Source organism: Chanodichthys erythropterus, chromosome 13 (genome assembly GCF_024489055.1).
Source record: "Chanodichthys erythropterus isolate Z2021 chromosome 13, ASM2448905v1, whole genome shotgun sequence".
NCBI lineage: Eukaryota > Metazoa > Chordata > Actinopteri > Cypriniformes > Xenocyprididae > Chanodichthys > Chanodichthys erythropterus.
The window spans coordinates 34,472,260-34,492,452 of NC_090233.1; the positions used below are offsets into that span (position 1 = coordinate 34,472,260).

Consider the following 20,193-nt stretch of genomic DNA (forward strand, 5'->3'; position numbering starts at 1 on the left):
CCACTCAGAATACCTCATTTTCATGTACAGTCTAATTGCCTTTCTTACTTGCAAAAACATATTTGCCACCTTAAATAGTTAACACTTGAATTGTGGTAAAATGTGAACTTGGAACAGGAACTGATACTGTTCATAAAGCCATATGAAACTGTTAAAAGTCAATCAGAACCCTAATGCAGCCATTAGAGGGCAGTAAGTAAGATACTACGAACTGCAGATGCTACTGTAGAATGCATAGCACACATACGCAATCAGTAACGTAAACAAATCTAAATCTACACTCAGTTTCTCAGAAGTGGCTTACGAATGTTCTAATGAGAGAATGTTCCAGTGTGAGAGAATTCTCCTTAAGAATTCTGAATTCCTCTAGGAGCCCATATTCAGAAGTAGCTTATCCAACTTTGTGCACGTCCACGTGTATGTATGAACCTTAATTCAAATATTACAAAAAAATTCAATTTCAGAAATTCAAAATTAATAAGCTTCCTTCAGTTTCGAAAAGCAAAACGTTTGGCCAACAAATGGTGATGTTTTTTTTAGCTGAACACAGGATTGAAAGCAGTTATTTTGAAGCGAAATTAATTATAGTTTTTATAGTTATCTGAGGAATTGCAGGAATGGTCCTGTCATTGAGTCAACTTCCTCTTTCAAAACAGAGCTGTGTGTGCGCGCGTATATAATAAATGCCTTGTAATGCAGTTGGGCTTGGCACAGATTTGGCTGCACACAGGTAATTTATGCTCTTCTTTTCTCTGTTACTAACATCCTAAACTGTAGCACAGATATAAGAGAGCAATAACAGTAATGATAGTGATGAGGATGATTATATAACATTAAAGATGTGCTGTTTTGAAATTGGATACGTGTGTGTGTGTGTGTGTGTGCGCGTGTTTTACATCAAATGTTTCTTAAACACACGTAAGTAAACAGTTCAGTAGTTTAAATTTATAAAATTAAAAAATACTCTGGTTGTGATATTTGACCAATATCTGATATTAAACTCGCCTTTATTTCTATAAAATATTCATATCAAAATATGAGTGTGTATTTTGTGTGCATTTTTGTAAACAGTCCTTATATTTTTTGTTTATTTGTGTGTGTGTGTGTGTGTGTGTGTGTGTGTGTGTGTGTGTGTGTGTGTGTGTATTTTAATGTGTGTGATTTAGCACACGAGCTGTATGGCCAGAACATGGTTTAGTTATTATCTTGGTTTCATGAAGAACACCAATCTGAGCTTACTTCCCTTACTTAACCACAGTGAAGAAGAGCATTATTGTGTAAACTGAACGGACTATTGTTACTATTGTTACTTCTGACTATCTTTCAAAGGTTGTGTGTTTTTTAATGTGTGAGTCGTGGAACTTTTAGAAATGCTGTGCATCAGGTTTGGTGGCTTCATTGTGTGTGTTACAGTAAATTGGGTTGAGGCGGAAGAGATGTTTTTGTATTTCTGTAATTAGGGTCATAGCCTTACATCAGGGTTGATAGGATCATATGATTGGCTATAGGTCATACTGTATGCTAAGCCTTCTCCAGATTGTTGTTTTTTTTTTCATTTGTGTAAAGGGGGTCGAACATTTTCCTTATTACGACTCAAAACTAATGATAAAAATAATTATTAATAATATAATGAAGACATCCAGACAGCTTTGTTTTAGAGACCCTTAATTATATATTTTATTTTTCATTAACAAATTTCAAATTAGGAAATGTCAAGACTCAAGAAACTGTGCCAGGAAAAAATGTTCAATTGTTCTTTATTGGTTTTATTGGTTTATTGACTCATTTCAATAATTAATTTATTCATGTGTTCTGTGTCCTTCACAGGTACACACACCACAATCCCAGAACATGGCATTAAAGGTAAATTTAGTGTCTGTGAGTGTATATGGTGTCTAATTGACAGCTGTTAAATAGCCATTCTATTGGGCCTGTATGTCATCAAGCTGAAATGTGCTTAATTTCTAGTTATGATTATTCTGTACTGCACAAAATTCTTGCTGAATATACACTACAGTTCAAAAGTTTGGGGTTGGTAATTATTTTAAAAATGTTTTTGGAGAAAGTGTCTTATGCTCTTAAAGACTGCATGTATTTGCTTAAAAATACAGTAATATTGTGAAATAATATTGCAATTTAAAATGACTGTTTTGTATTTGAATATATTTTAAAATGTCATTTATTCCTGTGATGGCAAAGCTGAATTTTCAGCATCATTACTCCAGTCTTCAGTGTTACATGATCCTTCAGAAATAATTCTAATATAATGAGAAGGGCTTAATAGTATTATGGGAAGAGAGAAGAGGAAACTAGGTGCACTTTCTGTAGAAGATTTAAATGTTTTCTTTACTAGGTTTGATAGGGGAGAATGCACTACCGAATGTGAGAGAATATGTCTTAATATTCTGGCATATGAGCCTATTAAGCTTAAGGAATATAAAAATAGCAGCAACTCTTGCTAGTATTAAACCAAATAAAGCACCTGGCCCAGATGGGCTAAAGGGTCGTGTGTTAAAAGACTGTGCTTTTCAACTAACTGGTGTCCTTACCTGATTGTTCTGGCTCTTGTTAAATTGTAAGGTGGTTCCAAATTCATGGAAAGAAACAAAGATTGTTCCAGTACCAAACATTCAGCATACTACAAATTACGTTAGGATTTTATTTATAGATTTTAGTTCAGCTTTTAATTCGATTCGGATTGATATTCTTTTGCAAAGATTAATTAATTTAGGAGTGAATGGTGATCTTATTTGGTGGATTAAAGGCTTTCTTTTAAATCGTCCTCAAAGAATATGGTGTCAAAGACAATCATTGTAAATACAGGAGTTCCACAAGGAACTATTTTATCACCATTACTTTTTTCGTTGTATACAAATGAATTTAAGATCCAGGATTCTTATTTTAACTTAAATACGCGGACGATATGGCACTTGTTGGCCAGTTGAGTAAAGCTGTAACAGAGTGAGATATGCTGTATTATAATTACATAAATTTGCTTCAGAACTGGTGTAAAGTGAGTTCAACGGCGATAAATATGAATAAAATCAAGGAATTTATCATTAGTAGGAATAAAGTAGATTTTATTGAAGGGTTAGAACCTTTGATACTTATGGATATCAAATAGAGATGGTTGGAAGTTTTAAATATTTAGGAACATTTGTTGATAGTAAATTGACATTTGCTGGAAATGTTGAGTATGTTTTTAAAAAAAGCAATGCAGAGATTATATCTTATTAGGAGGTTACAACATTCTGGTGTGAGTCAACATATTTTAGAGATGGTTTATAAGAATCTTGTTGAGAGTGTTATATGTTTTAATATGACTATGTGATATGGACTATTGCCTATGGAAGGCTGTTTCAGCATAAAAACGTTCCAGCGTTACTCGTCGTAATTATATTTTTACTAGTAACAATTAAATTAAAGAGCTCTATAATTTAATTTTTACTAGTAACAATTACAATTATTGAGCTCTATAATTCATTTTTTAGTAACAATTATGATTGTAGAGCTCTCTAATTTGGTTTTTACTAGTAACAATAACAATTATAGAGCTCTCTAATTGAATTCTTACTAGTAACAATTGAATTACAGAGCTCTCTAATTCAATTATAGAGCTCTGCAATTACACATATCTTTAATGTGTATTTTTACTAGTAATAAAACAATTAGAGAGCTCTGTAATTCAATTGTTACTAGTAAGAATTCAATTAGAGAGCTCTATAATTGTAATTGTTACTAGTACAAATTAAATTATAGAGCTCTTTAATTTAATTGTTACTAGTAAAAATATAATTACGACGAGTAACGCTGGAACGTTTTTATGCTGAAACGGCCTTCCATAATTGCCAGTTAAAGAAAAGCAAAAACTTAAACTTGCTTGTGCAATTGTAGGACAACCACAAAGACAATTGAATGAAATCTATCAAACAAGAGTCAAACAAAAAGCACAGGTTATAATTGAGGATTGTTCTCATCTCTTGAATATTACATTTCAGCTTTTACCATTAAAAAGATGTTTTAGGCAACCTCAAGCAAGGAAAAGGATGTATCAAATGTCATTTGTGCCAACTGCCATTAGAATTTTAAATACTGGGATCTGAGTGTGAGGGGTGATTGTGTTACTTGTTGTCTTTTATGTGATTTGTGTGATGATATTGAATGTATTTTTGTGGTAAAGCCAAAGACAAATTTCCACTTGTGGATTATAAAGTGTCTAGCTAACTAACTAAATATGCTGTTTTGCTTAATATTTTTGTGGAAACCGTGATACATTTTTTCTCAGGATTCCTTGATGAATAAAACATTAAAATAACAGCATTAATTTGAAATAGAATTTTTTTGTAACATTATTAAAGTCTTTCATGTCACTTTTGATGACACTTTTGATTTAAATGTAAATCAATTTAATGCCCCCTTAATGAATAAAAGTATTTTCCTATTCTTACTGACCCCAAACTTTTAAACAATGGGGTATTCATTTATCATTTTCAACAACAGTTGTTTGTCTTCCGCAGGAGGATCTATTGCGAGATATGCAGAAGTGTTTCAACAACCTGAAAGTCGAAGAATATAAAAAAGAGACAATCATTCAGAGAGAACGGTGTGTGCATGAAGCGCAAAAAATAAATAAATAATTATGTGGATAATGTTATTTTGTGTTGTGTGTTTACGTGAGGCTTCAGTGTAAGGAAAATTAGAATTATTCTGTTGTATTAATACAGTGTTTGTTTATGTTAGTGAGGACAGTATTGATATCCAATGTACAGAGTTTCCTGATTTCTCAGAGGAGTTCCATCAGATTGTTAAAGCTGGCTGGCTGGAGAAAACTCCTCCGAAAGGGTAAGAATGGAGACTCTCTTTTCTGAAATCCTATGGTTTTATTTATATTTAAAATTGCTATATTAATTAAAGTGTCTTTTAATTGTGTTTGTAATTCCAGTGGCAAGATTTACCAGCGTCGATGGGTGCAGCTGGATTCAGAATATATTAGATATTTTCAATCTGTCAAGGTAAAATAAATGAATTTTACCTTGTAAAATCAGTCAGTCAGTTTTTTCTCTATCAATACATCCATTTTGTAATCTTGTGAGTAAATACTTAACCATATCCTCCTGGAAATCAAGAAGGAACTTTAAGAACAATAAGATCCTTCCATTCAGATTAAATATATAGATTTACTTGTTCATCACATACTTTGCTTTTCTTCTAGAACGACTATAAAATGTCCTGCCTTGTTTTATTTACATTAAGGAAGTTATGTATTTACTGTAAAAACTTAATAACCCAAGAAATGATTGGAATGGAGAGAGGGGATGATGATCATTACTAAATGATGACACACTAAAAACAAGAGGGTATGAAAGCTGGAATGTATACCTGCCTTTTGGTTTTGGTCATAAAGATTAAATCTAGATTTTTAGAATTTAGAAAGTCCATTCATTTTTCTGATGTTTTTAGAAACCTTAGCACTTACAGTGTTCAAAGTGAGACTGTAAAAATGAAAAAAAAAATGAAGGAGATAATACTGATTATCTGGTAATTATTTTCATATAACCATTAAATGGCCAATCTTAAAATTACACTGTTTTGTTTAACTAAAAAAAAAAACAAACAAAAAAAAACACTATAAACTAAAATAAAAAAACAAAAACAAACTGATTACCACCACATTAGAATGTACAAAAGAATCTCTCTCTCTCTGTGTGTGACAGGAGGTGTACTCTAAAAGGATGGTGTCTCTGGTATCTGTCGATAAGGTGGTCAGTGTGGGAGATTTGCGATTTGAGCTCCACAATCAGAGTCGAACTTTCCTGTTTCGAGCAGAAAGCACTCGTGCGTATTTTCAGTGTTTTCTCCTGAACACCTTGCAGAATATCTCTAACACATCTTTGTTTTTACATTCAGGCTGTGAATGACTTTCACACATTTTATATTGCGTGTGTATTTTCACAGAGGAAAGAAATGACTGGGTGTGTTGCATTGAAAAGATTCTGAGTGATCGCAAAAATAGTCTGGAGCCCCGGAATCTGTTCTTTAAGAACGGAAGTGTGAATAGTATTTTCGAGGGCTACCTGGAGATGTTGTCGCCACGCAACAAAGTCTACACACTTATCAGCAGGGACAAACTGTTCCTCTTCAGGAGCCACGAGGTGTGAATCTGAATGTGAATAATTGTCTTTCTAAATGTTTTGTTGGGTTTATTTGATAGATTAGTTGTGTGTGTTTTGTATATAGGAATATTTTCAGGGTGTAGGCATCACTGACATAGACATGCGAATGGCCAGTGTGAGAGATGGAGAAAACAAGCGCTCTTTCACGCTCACCACTCCATACAGAACGTTCAGGTAAACACTGCAATTTTTCACTTTTTGCGCACATAAATTATTTTTATATTTTCAAGTTTCAAGTTTTTTCAAAAAATATTTGTGTCAGGCCTGGCGCCACGGATGGGACCCCACAACCCCACACACCCCTTCCCCCCCGGACCACATTTTTATTTCATTATTGGTTTTGTGAGATTTATACATGAAACAGCCAGTGTAACAAGGAAAACTGGTTTTAAGGATTTTTACTGGAACACTGATAAGGAATATTGTTGTTTTTTTAGTGTGTACCATTCAGAGAACATAGTTTTATTTTGAGAGGAACAATGCACTGTCATAGTTTTCTTCAAACAAATTCACAGAACTATGAATGTCACAAACAATGTGCTTTACATATGAAGGGCCATCAAGGCTTCAAGGATGGCATTTTACATAACTTTAATCAGTGTTTTTTCTTGATTAAGCAAAACAGAGTGATACAACTGTGAGCTCACTACATCAATTAAAAACTGCTTTAATTTAATTTGCTTCTTTCTCTCTGTTTGTAGTTTTGTGGTGAATTCAGAGACTGAGAAGGTGAAATGGTGTGAGTTACTTAATGAATGTGTGAGTCGCTCTCTGTCATGTGATGGAGTATGTGAGAGTATTTGGCGCGTGCCAGCAAACCGTTCTTGTGCGGACTGCAGCTCTTCGATGCCGGAGTGGGCGTCAATCAACCTGTGTGTTCTGCTGTGTGAAAAATGTGCAGGTATACACAAACACTTACACAAAAATTAACAAATGACAGCAGCTGTATGTACTGTTCATGTCTGCTCATAAATGTGTACACATTTGTGTGATAACAGGTGTGCACAGAAGCCTGGGCCAGAACGTGTCAAAGGTTCGCAGTCTGAAGCTGGATGAACGAGTGTGGACTGATGACCTCATCAGGGTACAATGGATGTGATGCATCCTGTCTATATGCTGCCTCAGTTACATCTGAGAGATATATTCATGCTTTAGCAGTTGCACCTTTCTCATTCTGTATGATGTCTGATGATCTCATTTTTCATTATCAGGTTTTTCTGCTGCTGGGTAACGGCAAAGCAAATCAGTTCTGGGGAGCGAATATTCCCCCGAGTGAAAGTCTCTGTGTGAACGCTAACAGCGAGCAACGTCTTCAACACATCACAGCAAAATACAAGGATGGAAAATATCGCAAATACCACATACTCTTTGGCCAACAGGAGGCGCTCAACAAAGTTAGTCAATTTGATTAAAATGCCAAATAAATGGCACTAAATGCCCATCAAATGAATGTTCTCCTCTCTTATGTCTGGTTTTTCTGGGTTTCTTAGGCTCTGTGTTCAGCGGTGCAATTTGCTGATTTGTTGGAGACTCTCTCGCTGTTGAATTGTGGGGCGGATATCAACTGCCACACTGGTATCCCACAATTCCCTTCTCCACTGTCTCTGGCCAAACACTGTGGCCAAACAGTACAAGCGGAGCTACTTATGCAGAACTTGAACTCAGGTGCACAAATACACACAAAACATACAAAACCCCAGTGTACATGTGTTTAGATACACAGGTTCAGAAGTTTCATGGGTTCAGCTTTTTTGGCGAAACTCATCTTGTTTTGTTCTTCATCAGAGACTTTTACTCCAGTGGTTAAAGATTTGTCCATTCGATCCCATTCTGGCAACCTTTTTAAGACCGCCTCATCAGCTCGGGCAATCACAGACCACAAAACCAAAGCAGGTGTGTGGAGCACTAGTAGATTTATAGGTTTAATAAATTGCTGTATGATGACTGGCCAATAAATCTCAATGATAGCCTTGTGTGTTTGTGAGGATGTGCTGGACTTCCAAAATTAAACTAAAATTAGTCTTTCATATCATGAAAAGTCTTGAATTAACATTTATAATTACTTTATAAAGGTCCATATTAGGACATTTTCAAATGTAATGGCCTACTGTAGGCTTTAGAAATCTACAAGTTTTCATGGCGAGTGTGTGTGTGTGTGTGTGTGTGTGTGTGTGTGTGTGTGTGTGTGTGTGTGTGTGTGTGTGTGTGTGTGTGTGTGTGTGTGTGTGTGTGTGTGTGTGTAGATTTCTCTCAGCGCTGGTGCTGTCTTGGTGATGGAATGTTTAGCTACTTTAAGAATGAACAGAGCCACAACAAGTGTGGTGGCATGAAGATCAGTGAAATCATCTGCCTCTCTGTCAACAGCCCAGGGAAACATGGGTAATAAAACCCTCACCTTCAACCTTAATTGAGTTTACATTTACCACATGAATCACCATATTTACCATGTCATCTCTGTTTGGCTGGCAGCTATGAGCACACCTTTGAGCTGTACTCTGAGGAGGGGAGAGTCTACCTGTTTGGAACCGATGATGGCAGCAATGCCAAGAACTGGATTCGGGCTATTGCCATGGTGATCAACTTTTTTTTTCTTTTTTCTTTTCTTTTTTACCATAGTTTGTTTTGAAGATACCATATTGTGAGGTCAAACAAGAGCTGTAGAGTTAACATTAAGCCGTAAAGACATTTATAATGTTATAAAGATTTCACAGTTTACACAAAAATATTAAGCAGCACAACTGTTTTCAACATTAAAGGATTAGTTCACTTTCTAATCAAAATTTCCTGATAATTTACTCACCCCCATGTCATCCAAGATGTCCATGTCCTTCTTTCTTCAGTCGAAAAGAAATGAAGGTTTGTGATGAAAACATTCCAGGATTTTTCTCCATATAGTGGACTTTAATGGACCCCAAACGATTGAAGGTCAAAATTACAGTTTCATTGCAGCTTCAAAACGTTCCACACAATCCCAGACGAGAAATAAGGGTCTTATCTAGAAAAACCATCGCTCATTTTCTAAATAAAATAAAAAAATATATACGTTTTAATCATAAATGCTCATCTTGAACTAGCTCTCTTCTTCTTCTCTATTAGAATTCCAGCAGTGTAGAAACTGCTAAGTGTATTACTGCCCTCCTCAGGTTTGAACTAATTGTTATATACTTACACTAGTATATTGTATATGACAATTGAGTTCAAACTTTGACCTGAGGAGGGCAGTAATACACTTAGCAGTGTCTACAGTGCTGGAATTCTAATAGAGAAGAAGAAGAAGAGAGCTAGTTCAAGACTGGCATCTATGGTTAAAACGTATATAATTTTTAATTTTTTTTTTTTTTTAGAAAATGAGAGATGGTTTCTCTAGATAAGACCCTTATTTCTCATCTGGAATTGCTGTAAACTGTAAAATTTTGACCTTCAACCGTTTGGGGTCCACTAAAGTCTACTATATGAAGAAAAATCCTGGAATGTTTTCATCAAAAACCTTAATTTCTTTTCAATAGAAGAAAGAAGGACATGGACATCTTGGATGACATGGGGGTGAGTAAATTATCAGAAAATTTTAATTTGAAAGTGAACTAATCCCTTAATAATAATAAAGTTATAATAATCCAAAATCATTTTAATTTGGAATATTAAATAATAATCCAAACAATAATCCAATAATAATCCAAAGTCATTTTAATTTGGAATATTTCACAATATTACTGTTTTTACTGTATTTTTATCAAATAAATGCAGCCTTTCTAAATGTTCATCTCTACTTCCTTACAGTTTTCCTTGCATTGTTCTATAAAGCTGCTTTATATGCAAATATCATCATGAAATAAAATATTTCTCTTTTATTCTAATATATTGGCATAGGAAACAAATAAACTGACCCACTTCCTTTCTCATTTAGGCTATGCTGCCTCCTGCACTGTTTGATGTGTGTGGAAACTGTGATCGTCTGGGTCGTCTGCGCTGCACCGAGGGCAGCAATGGCATTGGTTGGTTTTGCCTCAGCGGTTTCAAACTGCAAGTTTTACTGAAAGACAACGTACAAACAATCGACCTGCGCAAGCTGCTCACACTCAGTGAGTTACAGCACACCCACACAATCATGTGCCGATCTGAGACAATATGAAAATGTTTATTTCCTATATGTTATGCGTGTGTGTACGTAGCTCTCTGTGACAGTTCTGGCTCTATGGTGCTGGTGTGGCGGGGTGGACCCCTGCATTTGCTGGCTGACCGCAGGCCTCATTTTGTGGGCTGGCAGACCTACATTCAGCAGAAATCTGGTGCTGGAGATCAGCCATTATCCCAGCAGCAGCTCACTGACCTGGGTGTCCCCGTGACTATTGACCGCTGCCTGGACTATGTAACATGTTATGGTATATAAACACACATTCACATTTTAGAAGAAAGCACAAACATTCTGTTATAGAAATGTAAAATTACAGTTGAACTAAATTTTTACTTTTTATAAAGTAAAACTGAGAGAGCCACAATGCTACGCTGCTGTTGTTGTTGCTATGGAGGTGTTATTTGAGTGAAAGTTGCGCTAGTCTATTCTTTCCCTATTATGATGTATATTTGTGTGTTGTATATCTATATTTCTTGTAGTCCTGCCCTACAAGAAAAAATGTAGGGCAGGACTTGATTTTGTCTATTGGACAATTATTGTGGTATGTGGTATCTGTGATCTCATGTGAGTGACAGGTTGACAAAACGTCATCAGAGAAGAGAAGACGTTTGCAAGAGGGAGGGAAAGTGATTTTAATTAATGATTACAAGGGCACATGAATGTAAAAAAGAGCTTACTGTATTATGTAGAAGAGCATTGTGAGAAAAAGATGGAGTGAGTGATTTTATTACCTGCATTCAGATTTAGCATTTTCCTTCGGTCAGTCCTATGTTCATAATAAAAAATCTGTTTAAATGTCCGATGTATTATCCTGTCCTTTTAACAGTTAAGGCGTTTTCCCATGAATGACAGCACTAGTCAAATCATATTTTGTCAGTTGCGTCTTGTTCCGTGTTCACAACAATTCAGTCTTTTCAATGTAAAAGTTTTCGCTACTGACTGACACACTCATAAAGACAGTCTTTGCTGCCACCTAATGGTGTAATAATGTAACTTCTGTTGCTGTTCTCAGTCAGGGACTATTTTTTTCCAGCGGAGGGAATGCTTTAGTGAAAGTTTACTTCATGAAAGTTGCATTGATACATATGTTTGGCTTTAATATTTGTATGGTGTGGTAACCGCTTTGCGTCGTGCCTAACACAGCCGTGACTTATTCACGATACAGCCTCTTGTACCTTATTGTTTACTTATAGCATACTCAACTAGATAGAATTATTTTTCTTCATGCTGCCACCAAGTAAATCACAGTCCTAAAAGTAGGTAATTAGAAATTTCTAAAATAAAGGCCAAGATTTTCAAAAAAAAAACTGATGTAATGCATATTTTTGAGTCAAGTCAAGTCACCTTTATTTATATAGCGCTTTTTACAATGCAGATTGTGTCAAAGCAGCTTTACATTGATAACTGGTACATAATTTGGCTAGACAGCAGCTCTTAAATAATAGTGTCAATGCAGGCAGATCAGAAACACTGTTGAATAAATGTCAATAATACTATTGAATATCAAATGTCAAGTCATAAGTCATGAACAATGTTTTTAAACAAGTTGTTAAATAACATTTTAAAGTGTTTAAAAAATTTTTTGACTGTTTTTATGTCAGGCGTTACAACCAAATAGTTGAATGTATATACTGTAGTTGTACCACCTGACATGGAAAGTGTACCAACCTACCCATACTTGAAATTAGCATACAAACCTTTTTACTCTGCCACAAGGATCAATTAGGGTACTCTAGATGATACATTATCATGTTTACTGTTGTCAATTCATAATAAAAGCCACGTTTGCAGTTGTGCCACCCTAACATTTGAAAATATACAAATTGCTGGACAAAAGTTTTCAATGATCTCAAGAGTGTTAAAGCTACTTATATTTATAAGATTTGTTCATATGAAAGTTTTCAAACCTAAAATAATGTCATAGTATTTAGTTTATAATTTTCTATTATTAAGACACCGTTTTAAATAGTTTTCTTAGTCTGTTCATTTGTTCAGATAGTTACACTATCGGACATTTTGGGGTTTTAGTTAACAAAACATAAAATAATATGAATTATTTAAATGTATTAAAAACTAAATAGGTTTTATAGAATAAAGTCATATGTGTCATGAATTTACCATTTTTTTTTAAAAAGGAAATAATGCAGACACAAAAATATGCATGTCATGTCTTTGACCCATATGCAAAACACAATCATAATGTCACATTTATTTTTTTCAGGACTGTTGTCATCAGGAATCTACCGAAAGAGTGGCATTAATTCTCATGTGACCAAACTGCAAGAGAGGTTTCAGAGCGATGCACGAAGTGTAACGTGGTGTGAGTCTGAGTATTCTGTGGATGATGTGGCTAACACACTAAAACGATTTCTCAGAGAGGTCAAAGACGGAGTGTTTAATGGACAAGAGAACAACGACAGCTGGCTTAGAGCTGCAGGTGAATTCAAATTGGAGTAATGTAAGATGAGATGTTTAATACTGCTCAGAAAGTGGGTGTAGCCCAACACTACTGTAAGCAAGTACTTTTTATTTAACACTCTGCAGGTCTGGAGGACAGAAGTGAGAAGATTCATAGATACCAGATTCTCCTCTCAAACCTCCCAGATGTTAACAGAGAAACACTCAGAGTCCTCATACACCATCTGGTTTGGTATGTTATAGGACATGTGACCTGCTCGGCTGTCTAAAAGCTACAAAGTACTAACCAAATCACTATAAAACAATAGTTTTCTTTCTGATAAGCTTTATCCCTAAGACTAGATAGGAGTATTTAATTTTGTGACTTTACTAGTTGATTTGAATTGATCATGAGTATGTAGTTATTGTTAGTAGTACATCAAAAAACTTGACCTGAAATTTCTGCTTTGTCAGTGTTCAGCACCTGTCTGAAGAGAATCAGATGACCTTACGAAACCTTGGCATCGTATTCGGTCCAACGCTTTTTCAGACAGATGGAACAGATGCAACAGCATCTCAGGTGGTGGAGGAACTGATCCAAAACTACTGCAGCATTTTTAACGTGAGTCTGTTTTTAATGTTGGTACTAATGATATTAGTTAGTTACATTGATTGTTTGATGCTACATTGTAACTTTTTTTATAATAATAATAAAAAAACAAAATATTGTATTTACCCCAATATATCATTAATTAAATCATTTAAAATTTAAATAATGATTTAAATTTTAGGGTTGTTGGGACAGATTTTGCGCGAAATTGCATACATGCAGTATGTCATTCATCCATGCATGTCGCATCATACCTATATGGTTTATAAAAAACTTTTCTTCTTTTAATGAAGTCTCTTAAAGTTGAGAAAAATGTAAAAGGTAATGTATCGTCACATACTATGAGTCTGTATTTAGTGTTGTGTGAATGTCTTTTCCCCCCTTTATATTGGGAGCTTTTGTCTTTGGTGCCTTTTTTTGTTTACAAGTTCTTTAATATTAATAATAATAATAAAAACAACAAACAAGAAAATTCGACCATGTGTCACTGAAAACAGCAAACCTCCAATAAATCACCCATTATAAAAACAAACAAAAAACACATGATTTATTTTTCCATCCATTCTGATATGATGTCCTGTATAAGTGTACAGCGATGCCTCAGATCACAACCGAAATACAACCAAAACAATCTTCTTTCAAAAGATGTGTGCAGTTTTATTTTTTAAAAGTTACTGTGTGGCTTTAATTGTATTAACTGATGCACCTATTAATTAAATATTAATTAAAAGTATTTAGAATATGCTGTTAATAAACTGAAGAATGATGACTGAAATGAAGCTTCTGTCGCAGGTCTCAGAGTCTGACCTTCAGAGGCAGCTAAACATGACGTCTGACATCCTGAATAAACACAAGTCCCAGGTCAGAATTCACAGGACATCAGCATTTACAATATTATGTTAAGGGAATATGCTGTTAGTAATGAGTTATCTGCGTAAATACCTTCTCATGTTGATTTGAATTATTTAACATTATTTGAATTATTGTATTTAGGAGATCTTTGACGTTAATTGCCTAATTGATTATATTTCAGAAGTCCTTAAATCGAACTGCATCCAGCACCATTTGTGCTGTCTACTTGGAGAAGAAGGAGGAAGGTGCAGCGGTGCTCGTTCAGGTGGACACATAATCTTAACTGAAATGTATGGACTTAAGTACTTTATATGTGTGGACTACATCAAAGTTTTCTTTGTGTGTACTGTATAGGTTCCAGCGGATATGACGGCATTCAAGTTGGTTTCTGTTGTTCTGGAGCAAAAAGGAATTCAGAAAGCCAATGATGAGTTCTGGAGCTGCTATGAGATTCTAGAGAAAGAGGACATGGGTGAGATTTGGTCCTATTCTGGAAGTGGCACCGATAAATAACACATGAAAATAGGAATGACCTTTCTGTTTTTTAATATTTTAGTTGTTTTTCTGATTGAGTCAGTCATTTAGTTTCATCATGATTTGCTTTACCTGTATTGACACTGCTTTAGTTCTATGTTAAGAGGCAACAATTACTAATGTCAAATACAAATATGACACCTAAATGAATCTAGATAAACCAAAAACAATTGTCATCTTTTGGTCCAGTGCAATAGGGAACAATGACAACATTCTTGGCTTAAATTAAAAGTGCATTTTTACAACATAGCTGTTGTTTAATTTATCTAATATCTAATATTCTGTAGTACCAAAACTGTGCTTTCTCTTTTGAACATGACTCTGAAAGTGGTAACTTGACTTTGTGACTGTTTGATGATTAAGAAATTCAGTGGGTTGAATGTATTTATTGTATTTTGATGAGTGGGGCTTTACTTTATTTTATAATAGAGAGAACACTGCATTACCAGGAAAGAGTGCTGCCACTCTATTTCTCTCTTAGTTGTCACTGCCACCTGCTGATCAAGAGGAATCACTACATTCTTGGCATCATGAGGTACCTGGGTATGTCTGTCACACAAACACCAATGTGTCTTTGACAATCATTTTTATTCATCATAGATGATAAGAAGGGTGAATAAATTCAGTGTGATACATCACAAGATATTCCAGAAATATTGAAAAATACACATTTAAATACTCGTTTGCAATGGTAATGTATCTTTTTGCATTCAGAAATATTAAATAAATGAAAACTATCCGAAATTGTAGGTTCTAGGGTGCTTTTTAATTATACATTTTAATTTTGGCTAAATGTTTCTGTCTACAAAACCTTCATATATTTAGCCATACACATTTTGCTCAAAAACATTAAAAAGGTCACAAGAAACATTTTTATCTACACTCCAAATGAAGTGTGTCCTAACTTTTGACTGGTGGTGTAGTGTACATAATATGGTGCAATGAAGAATGCACATCAAAAGTGAATGAACAACTACAACAAACTACATCCTACATACTACTAGCCTAGTGCATTAACATTGGTTGTTGTTTTAGGAGCAGTGCAATAGTTGTTTGCTAATTTGTGTGTGTGCAGAGAATAAGGTGAATTTGTGTAAAGATGGGCCATTGCGTGTTTGTGAGCTTAAAAGCGAAAGCAGCAGAAACTTCCAACTTCGTCATTGTGAGCTTTCTGGCAAAACTTTCAGACTGTACAAGGAACTACAGGTGCGTGTAAAAGTGTAAACAATGCAGCTGGTGTATAACCATAAAGTATGAACAAGCGTAATACATTCATAAACATATCTAAAGCAACATAGTGGCAGACTGTATGAGTGAAAAACCAAAGAGAATGAAAAAATCTTTCTGTTCTTTCAGGGTTCTCAGTGCGAGAGGGAATATCCTGCCAAAGAGCTCAAGATCTATCATGGTTGCCGGAGCAAACTGCATCCACCCACCCCGTAATGAACCCAGAGCCCCTAAACACAACATCTACTCCAGAGCTTATCTCACTTATAAGCAGATGAATATAAGAGATGCAAATGGCAGAAAAATGGTTACATTTGAACACATTCTTGACATTGGTCATGGCCGACAGTAATTGTTTCCAACCACACAACAGCAGACAAATTGCATATCTGCATCTAGCATACTACACTTTCTGTTTCTGCTATGTAAAGATATAGTAAAAGAGTAGTTTGCTATTTCAAATTCAGCTTATTTTTTCTCAATAAGTATACTAGTTATTTTTTCCACATATCATTACATAATACTATATACAGTACACATAAACATGAATCTGCCCTCATGAGTTTGCATCCCTGCTGTATAACTATATTAAAGGAATATCTCTATACCTTTAACAATTTACTGAGCTGCAATTTGTGGTGTGCAGTAATTTCTTTTCTTTTCTTTACAGATGGGGACTAATGCTGATTCATGACAAGCAGCAGTGGTGAGTCGGTAGGGTTAGTGTGAGCCTATGTACATCAAACAGGGCTGTAACTAATATATCAATTATCCACATTAATATATCAATAGCAGATTTACATATATTCTTCCTCAATCTTAAACTTTCAGTTACATGTGGACCTCAAACATTTCCATTTAAAGTATTTAGCAGACAAATCAAGCAACATGCAACGATCTTCTATTAGATGTTTTTCGTTCTTAAAAGCGCAATTTTTGATGCTGCTCTGCTGCACTTCATTATGCACCGCTCTATAAAACAGTGCTTGTCAATAATGTCAAAATGTTTCAAATAAACAGTAAAATCAAAGAAGGTGGGCTTTACTCTACTACAGAAGCCAAGCATGTACTGTATGTATGTAGCAATGTGACACTTTAGCTGAAAGAGTCTGAGGAAAGATAAAAATAGTAGCTGAACTTTTTTCCCACAAATTTTTTATGATAGTTTTAGGAAGTGTTAGCAGTATTAGAAAATTAAAAGGTTAGTTCACCCAGAAAATGAAAATAATAACATTTATTATTCACCCTCATGTTGTTCTACACCGTAAGACCTTCGTTCATCTTCAGAACACAAATTAAGATATTTTTGATGAAATCAGATGGCTCGGTGAGGCTTCGAATCAGCGGTTCGGATTACGTGTCAAACTGCTGAAAGTACGTGACTTAAGCGTTCTGAAACATTGATTAGAAACAAAAGATTCGTAAAGCTTCGAAGCAATTTTGAATTTGGCCATCACTAGATATTCTTGAAAAGTCATTATTTAGTTATTTCGGCACACAAAAAGTATTCTCGTTGCTTTATTATATTAAGGTTGAACCACTGGAGTCACATGAACTGTTTTAAATATGTTTTAGTACTTTTCTGGGCATTTGAAAGTGTTAATTATCTTGCTGGAAATTGAGGCCTCACTGAGCTATCGGATTTCATCAAAAATATCTTAATTTGTAATCTTGTGGGTGTGGAACGACATGAGGGTAAGTAATAAAAGACATAATTTTCATTTTTGGGTGAACTATCCCTTTAAGTGTAAATGTCTTCATATTGTGAATGAATTTAATGAACATGCATACATAAAAGTCATTCAGTAAAAATATTATTTGCAAATAGTTAAAATGCATTACTTAGTTAAAAAAAGTTTTTCTTCTTCTTCTAAATCTCTTTAATGCCATTAATAGGACCAGTATAGTTGTGGTTTGTTTCCCCCAATGTGACATGCATACAGCCTTGTAACAATGTACTCATTCTCAGTAAGAGCATCTCATATATAATATATAGTTTTGCATATAGTTTGCAATAACTATTAATTTTATTGGACATCCTTGTTCTGACTTATTTTGTTACCATAGACAATGATTTACTAGTTGACCAGTTAGTATTTATTTTACTAGTTGGCTACATCCTTGAACATTTAAATTCTACCACATCCCCATGTCCCTGCTCACCTTGTCTCTTTTTCTTTAAGGTATCTGTGCTGTGAGAATGAGGATGAGTTGACTGAATGGACAGCCACATTTTACAGCATCCAGGTATAACCTCTGGCACACAAAGTCTTATTTGGTTTCTAGTTTAATATACTTATAAAATATGCAGAACAATAAACATTTAAAAAGGTAACTAATTTTTATTGAACCAACTAAAAGGTTTTTCATTTCTTATTCATAGTACAATGGTGACATCTGGCCCTCCTGGTGAAATAACTTCAAAGAAGCAGATGGGTTGGATAACAGCAATTTATTCTGATGGAAGAAAAAAGAAAGAAAAGAAAGAAAATGAAACATCACATAAAAGTGTTTCTAAACAGACAGTGCCCAGCTCAGATTCTGAATTACTATTATGATAAAAATTCCTGTATCTTTGATTCTTGTATTTTGGCATCAGTTTTGACAAAGTATACTGTACCTCAAATCTGAATGTTATGTATGCTCAGTTAAGTACATAATGTTTTTTTTTAAAATGCCAGTGTGGATTCAAAGAATATTAAAAATATTTTGAAAAAAGTCCTATGGGTTTGTAGCAACATGAAGATGAGTAAACGATGACAGAATTTTCAGTTTTGGGGGAACTATACCTTTAAGCTTGCCCATTTCTGAGAAACCTGTCATCCTAAAATCTTTCCTTGACAGTTTTGAGAGGAAGTGTTTTGACCATTTTGAAAACAAGGTGCTAAAACCTGTGTGTAGGCAATATTTATACATTTGCCATGAACTTTATCTGAAAGACATTGCATTTAAACTTAGCATATACACCAGTCAGGCATAACATTATGACCATTGACAAGTGAATAACACTGAATATCTCTTCATCACGGCACCTGAACATTTTGTCTAAGGAGTCTGAGGTGTTGAATTGGTCTCCAAATTCCCCAGATCTCAATCTAATCGAGCAACTGTGAGATGTGCTGACCAAACAAGTCCGATCCATGGAAGCTTAAATTCACACAATTTAAACAATGGAAGAACAACAAACAAGTCCTGTCTGACTTGTTTTTCTGAAGTAGGGCAAAACCAGGAGACTTTGTCATAAGACAGAACAGATGTCACTAAGCCTAGTTATTGTGCTTTGCCTTTGGACAGCAGTAAAGTACAGCTGAAGTTGGTGTGCTCACCTTCTGTCACCAGCAACTTGCTCCTACTTCCTTGATATGCATGTGAATATTTGTTCCAGTATCTGAAATTCAGTAATAGAGACACAGAACCTATATGGGTTGACTGGGTTCTCGCTAACTGGGTATTAATTATTTTTTTATAATTTGCTTTTGGATTTTTGATCATAAACTAAAGCATATCTGGAGTAAAGTCTTTTTAAATTTAGATTTAAATTTTCATATTAGTATTTTGTGGGGTTTTTTTTTTTTACTCAGAGTACACAATTTACAAGTTCACACAGATAACAGACTATTAACAGCAGTCTTCAGTAATGCGGTTTGATTCAACTTAAATAATAAGATATTTTCTTGAAAGAGGTATATTAAATAGATATATCTTGGATTAAAATAATCATATCTGGAATTAAATAAGTCCACTTGTACAAATAAAGTTTTGCTCTGTGAAACAGTCCAAAATTTCAGCTAAGCCAGGCAAACTTAATTTTTGAGAGAAACTCAGCAGAAAGGGGTCAATTCCATCATGTATTAATCTCAATTAATGTTTTAATTCCCCCCTCTAAAATTAGTGTTGTGCATTTCAGCCTTCTATTTTAAGAATTTTTTTTTTTTTTACAATACTAGTTGGACAGTGATATTTGTTGATTAATTATCAATGTTATTATAACAATTTAAATCAAATTGTTAAAATAAAAAAAAAAGTTAGTTGGGGGTAATTAATCTTATAGCTTTCTGTATCAAATTAGACTAATTTACCTGTTTTTATGTAACAAGTGAACAGTCTTAAAAAGAGTAAGGCTAGTCTTGATGCAACTGGCACAACATCCTTGAAAACGTGTTTATCAGTCTATTATCTCACATTGTGAAATATACCATTTTCCTTCCAGCAAGTTCTTAAGCCTCTAGCATTTGAACACTCAGTGTTAAAGATATTTTTGTTGAAAT

At 34.5% G+C, this 20,193-nt stretch overlaps 1 protein-coding gene across 1 annotated transcript; it reads left to right on the forward strand.

The window, feature by feature from the left end:
- Positions 1-653: 653 nt before the first annotated feature.
- Positions 654-18,511, forward strand: arap1a (ArfGAP with RhoGAP domain, ankyrin repeat and PH domain 1a). Its single transcript, XM_067407236.1, has 29 exons — positions 654-730; positions 1,828-1,863; positions 4,518-4,603; positions 4,741-4,842; positions 4,943-5,012; positions 5,715-5,835; positions 5,956-6,152; positions 6,238-6,347; positions 6,875-7,074; positions 7,172-7,257; positions 7,385-7,567; positions 7,664-7,838; positions 7,959-8,066; positions 8,417-8,552; positions 8,643-8,745; positions 10,078-10,252; positions 10,343-10,552; positions 12,527-12,742; positions 12,850-12,955; positions 13,177-13,324; positions 14,105-14,173; positions 14,346-14,429; positions 14,519-14,636; positions 15,128-15,241; positions 15,774-15,904; positions 16,055-16,137; positions 16,596-16,631; positions 18,109-18,172; positions 18,309-18,511. The coding sequence occupies exons 2-29, from the start codon at positions 1,852-1,854 to the stop codon at positions 18,336-18,338; spliced, it is 3,273 nt and encodes a 1,090-aa protein (XP_067263337.1). The 5' UTR covers positions 654-730; positions 1,828-1,851; the 3' UTR covers positions 18,339-18,511.
- The last annotated feature ends 1,682 nt before the right edge of the window (positions 18,512-20,193 follow it).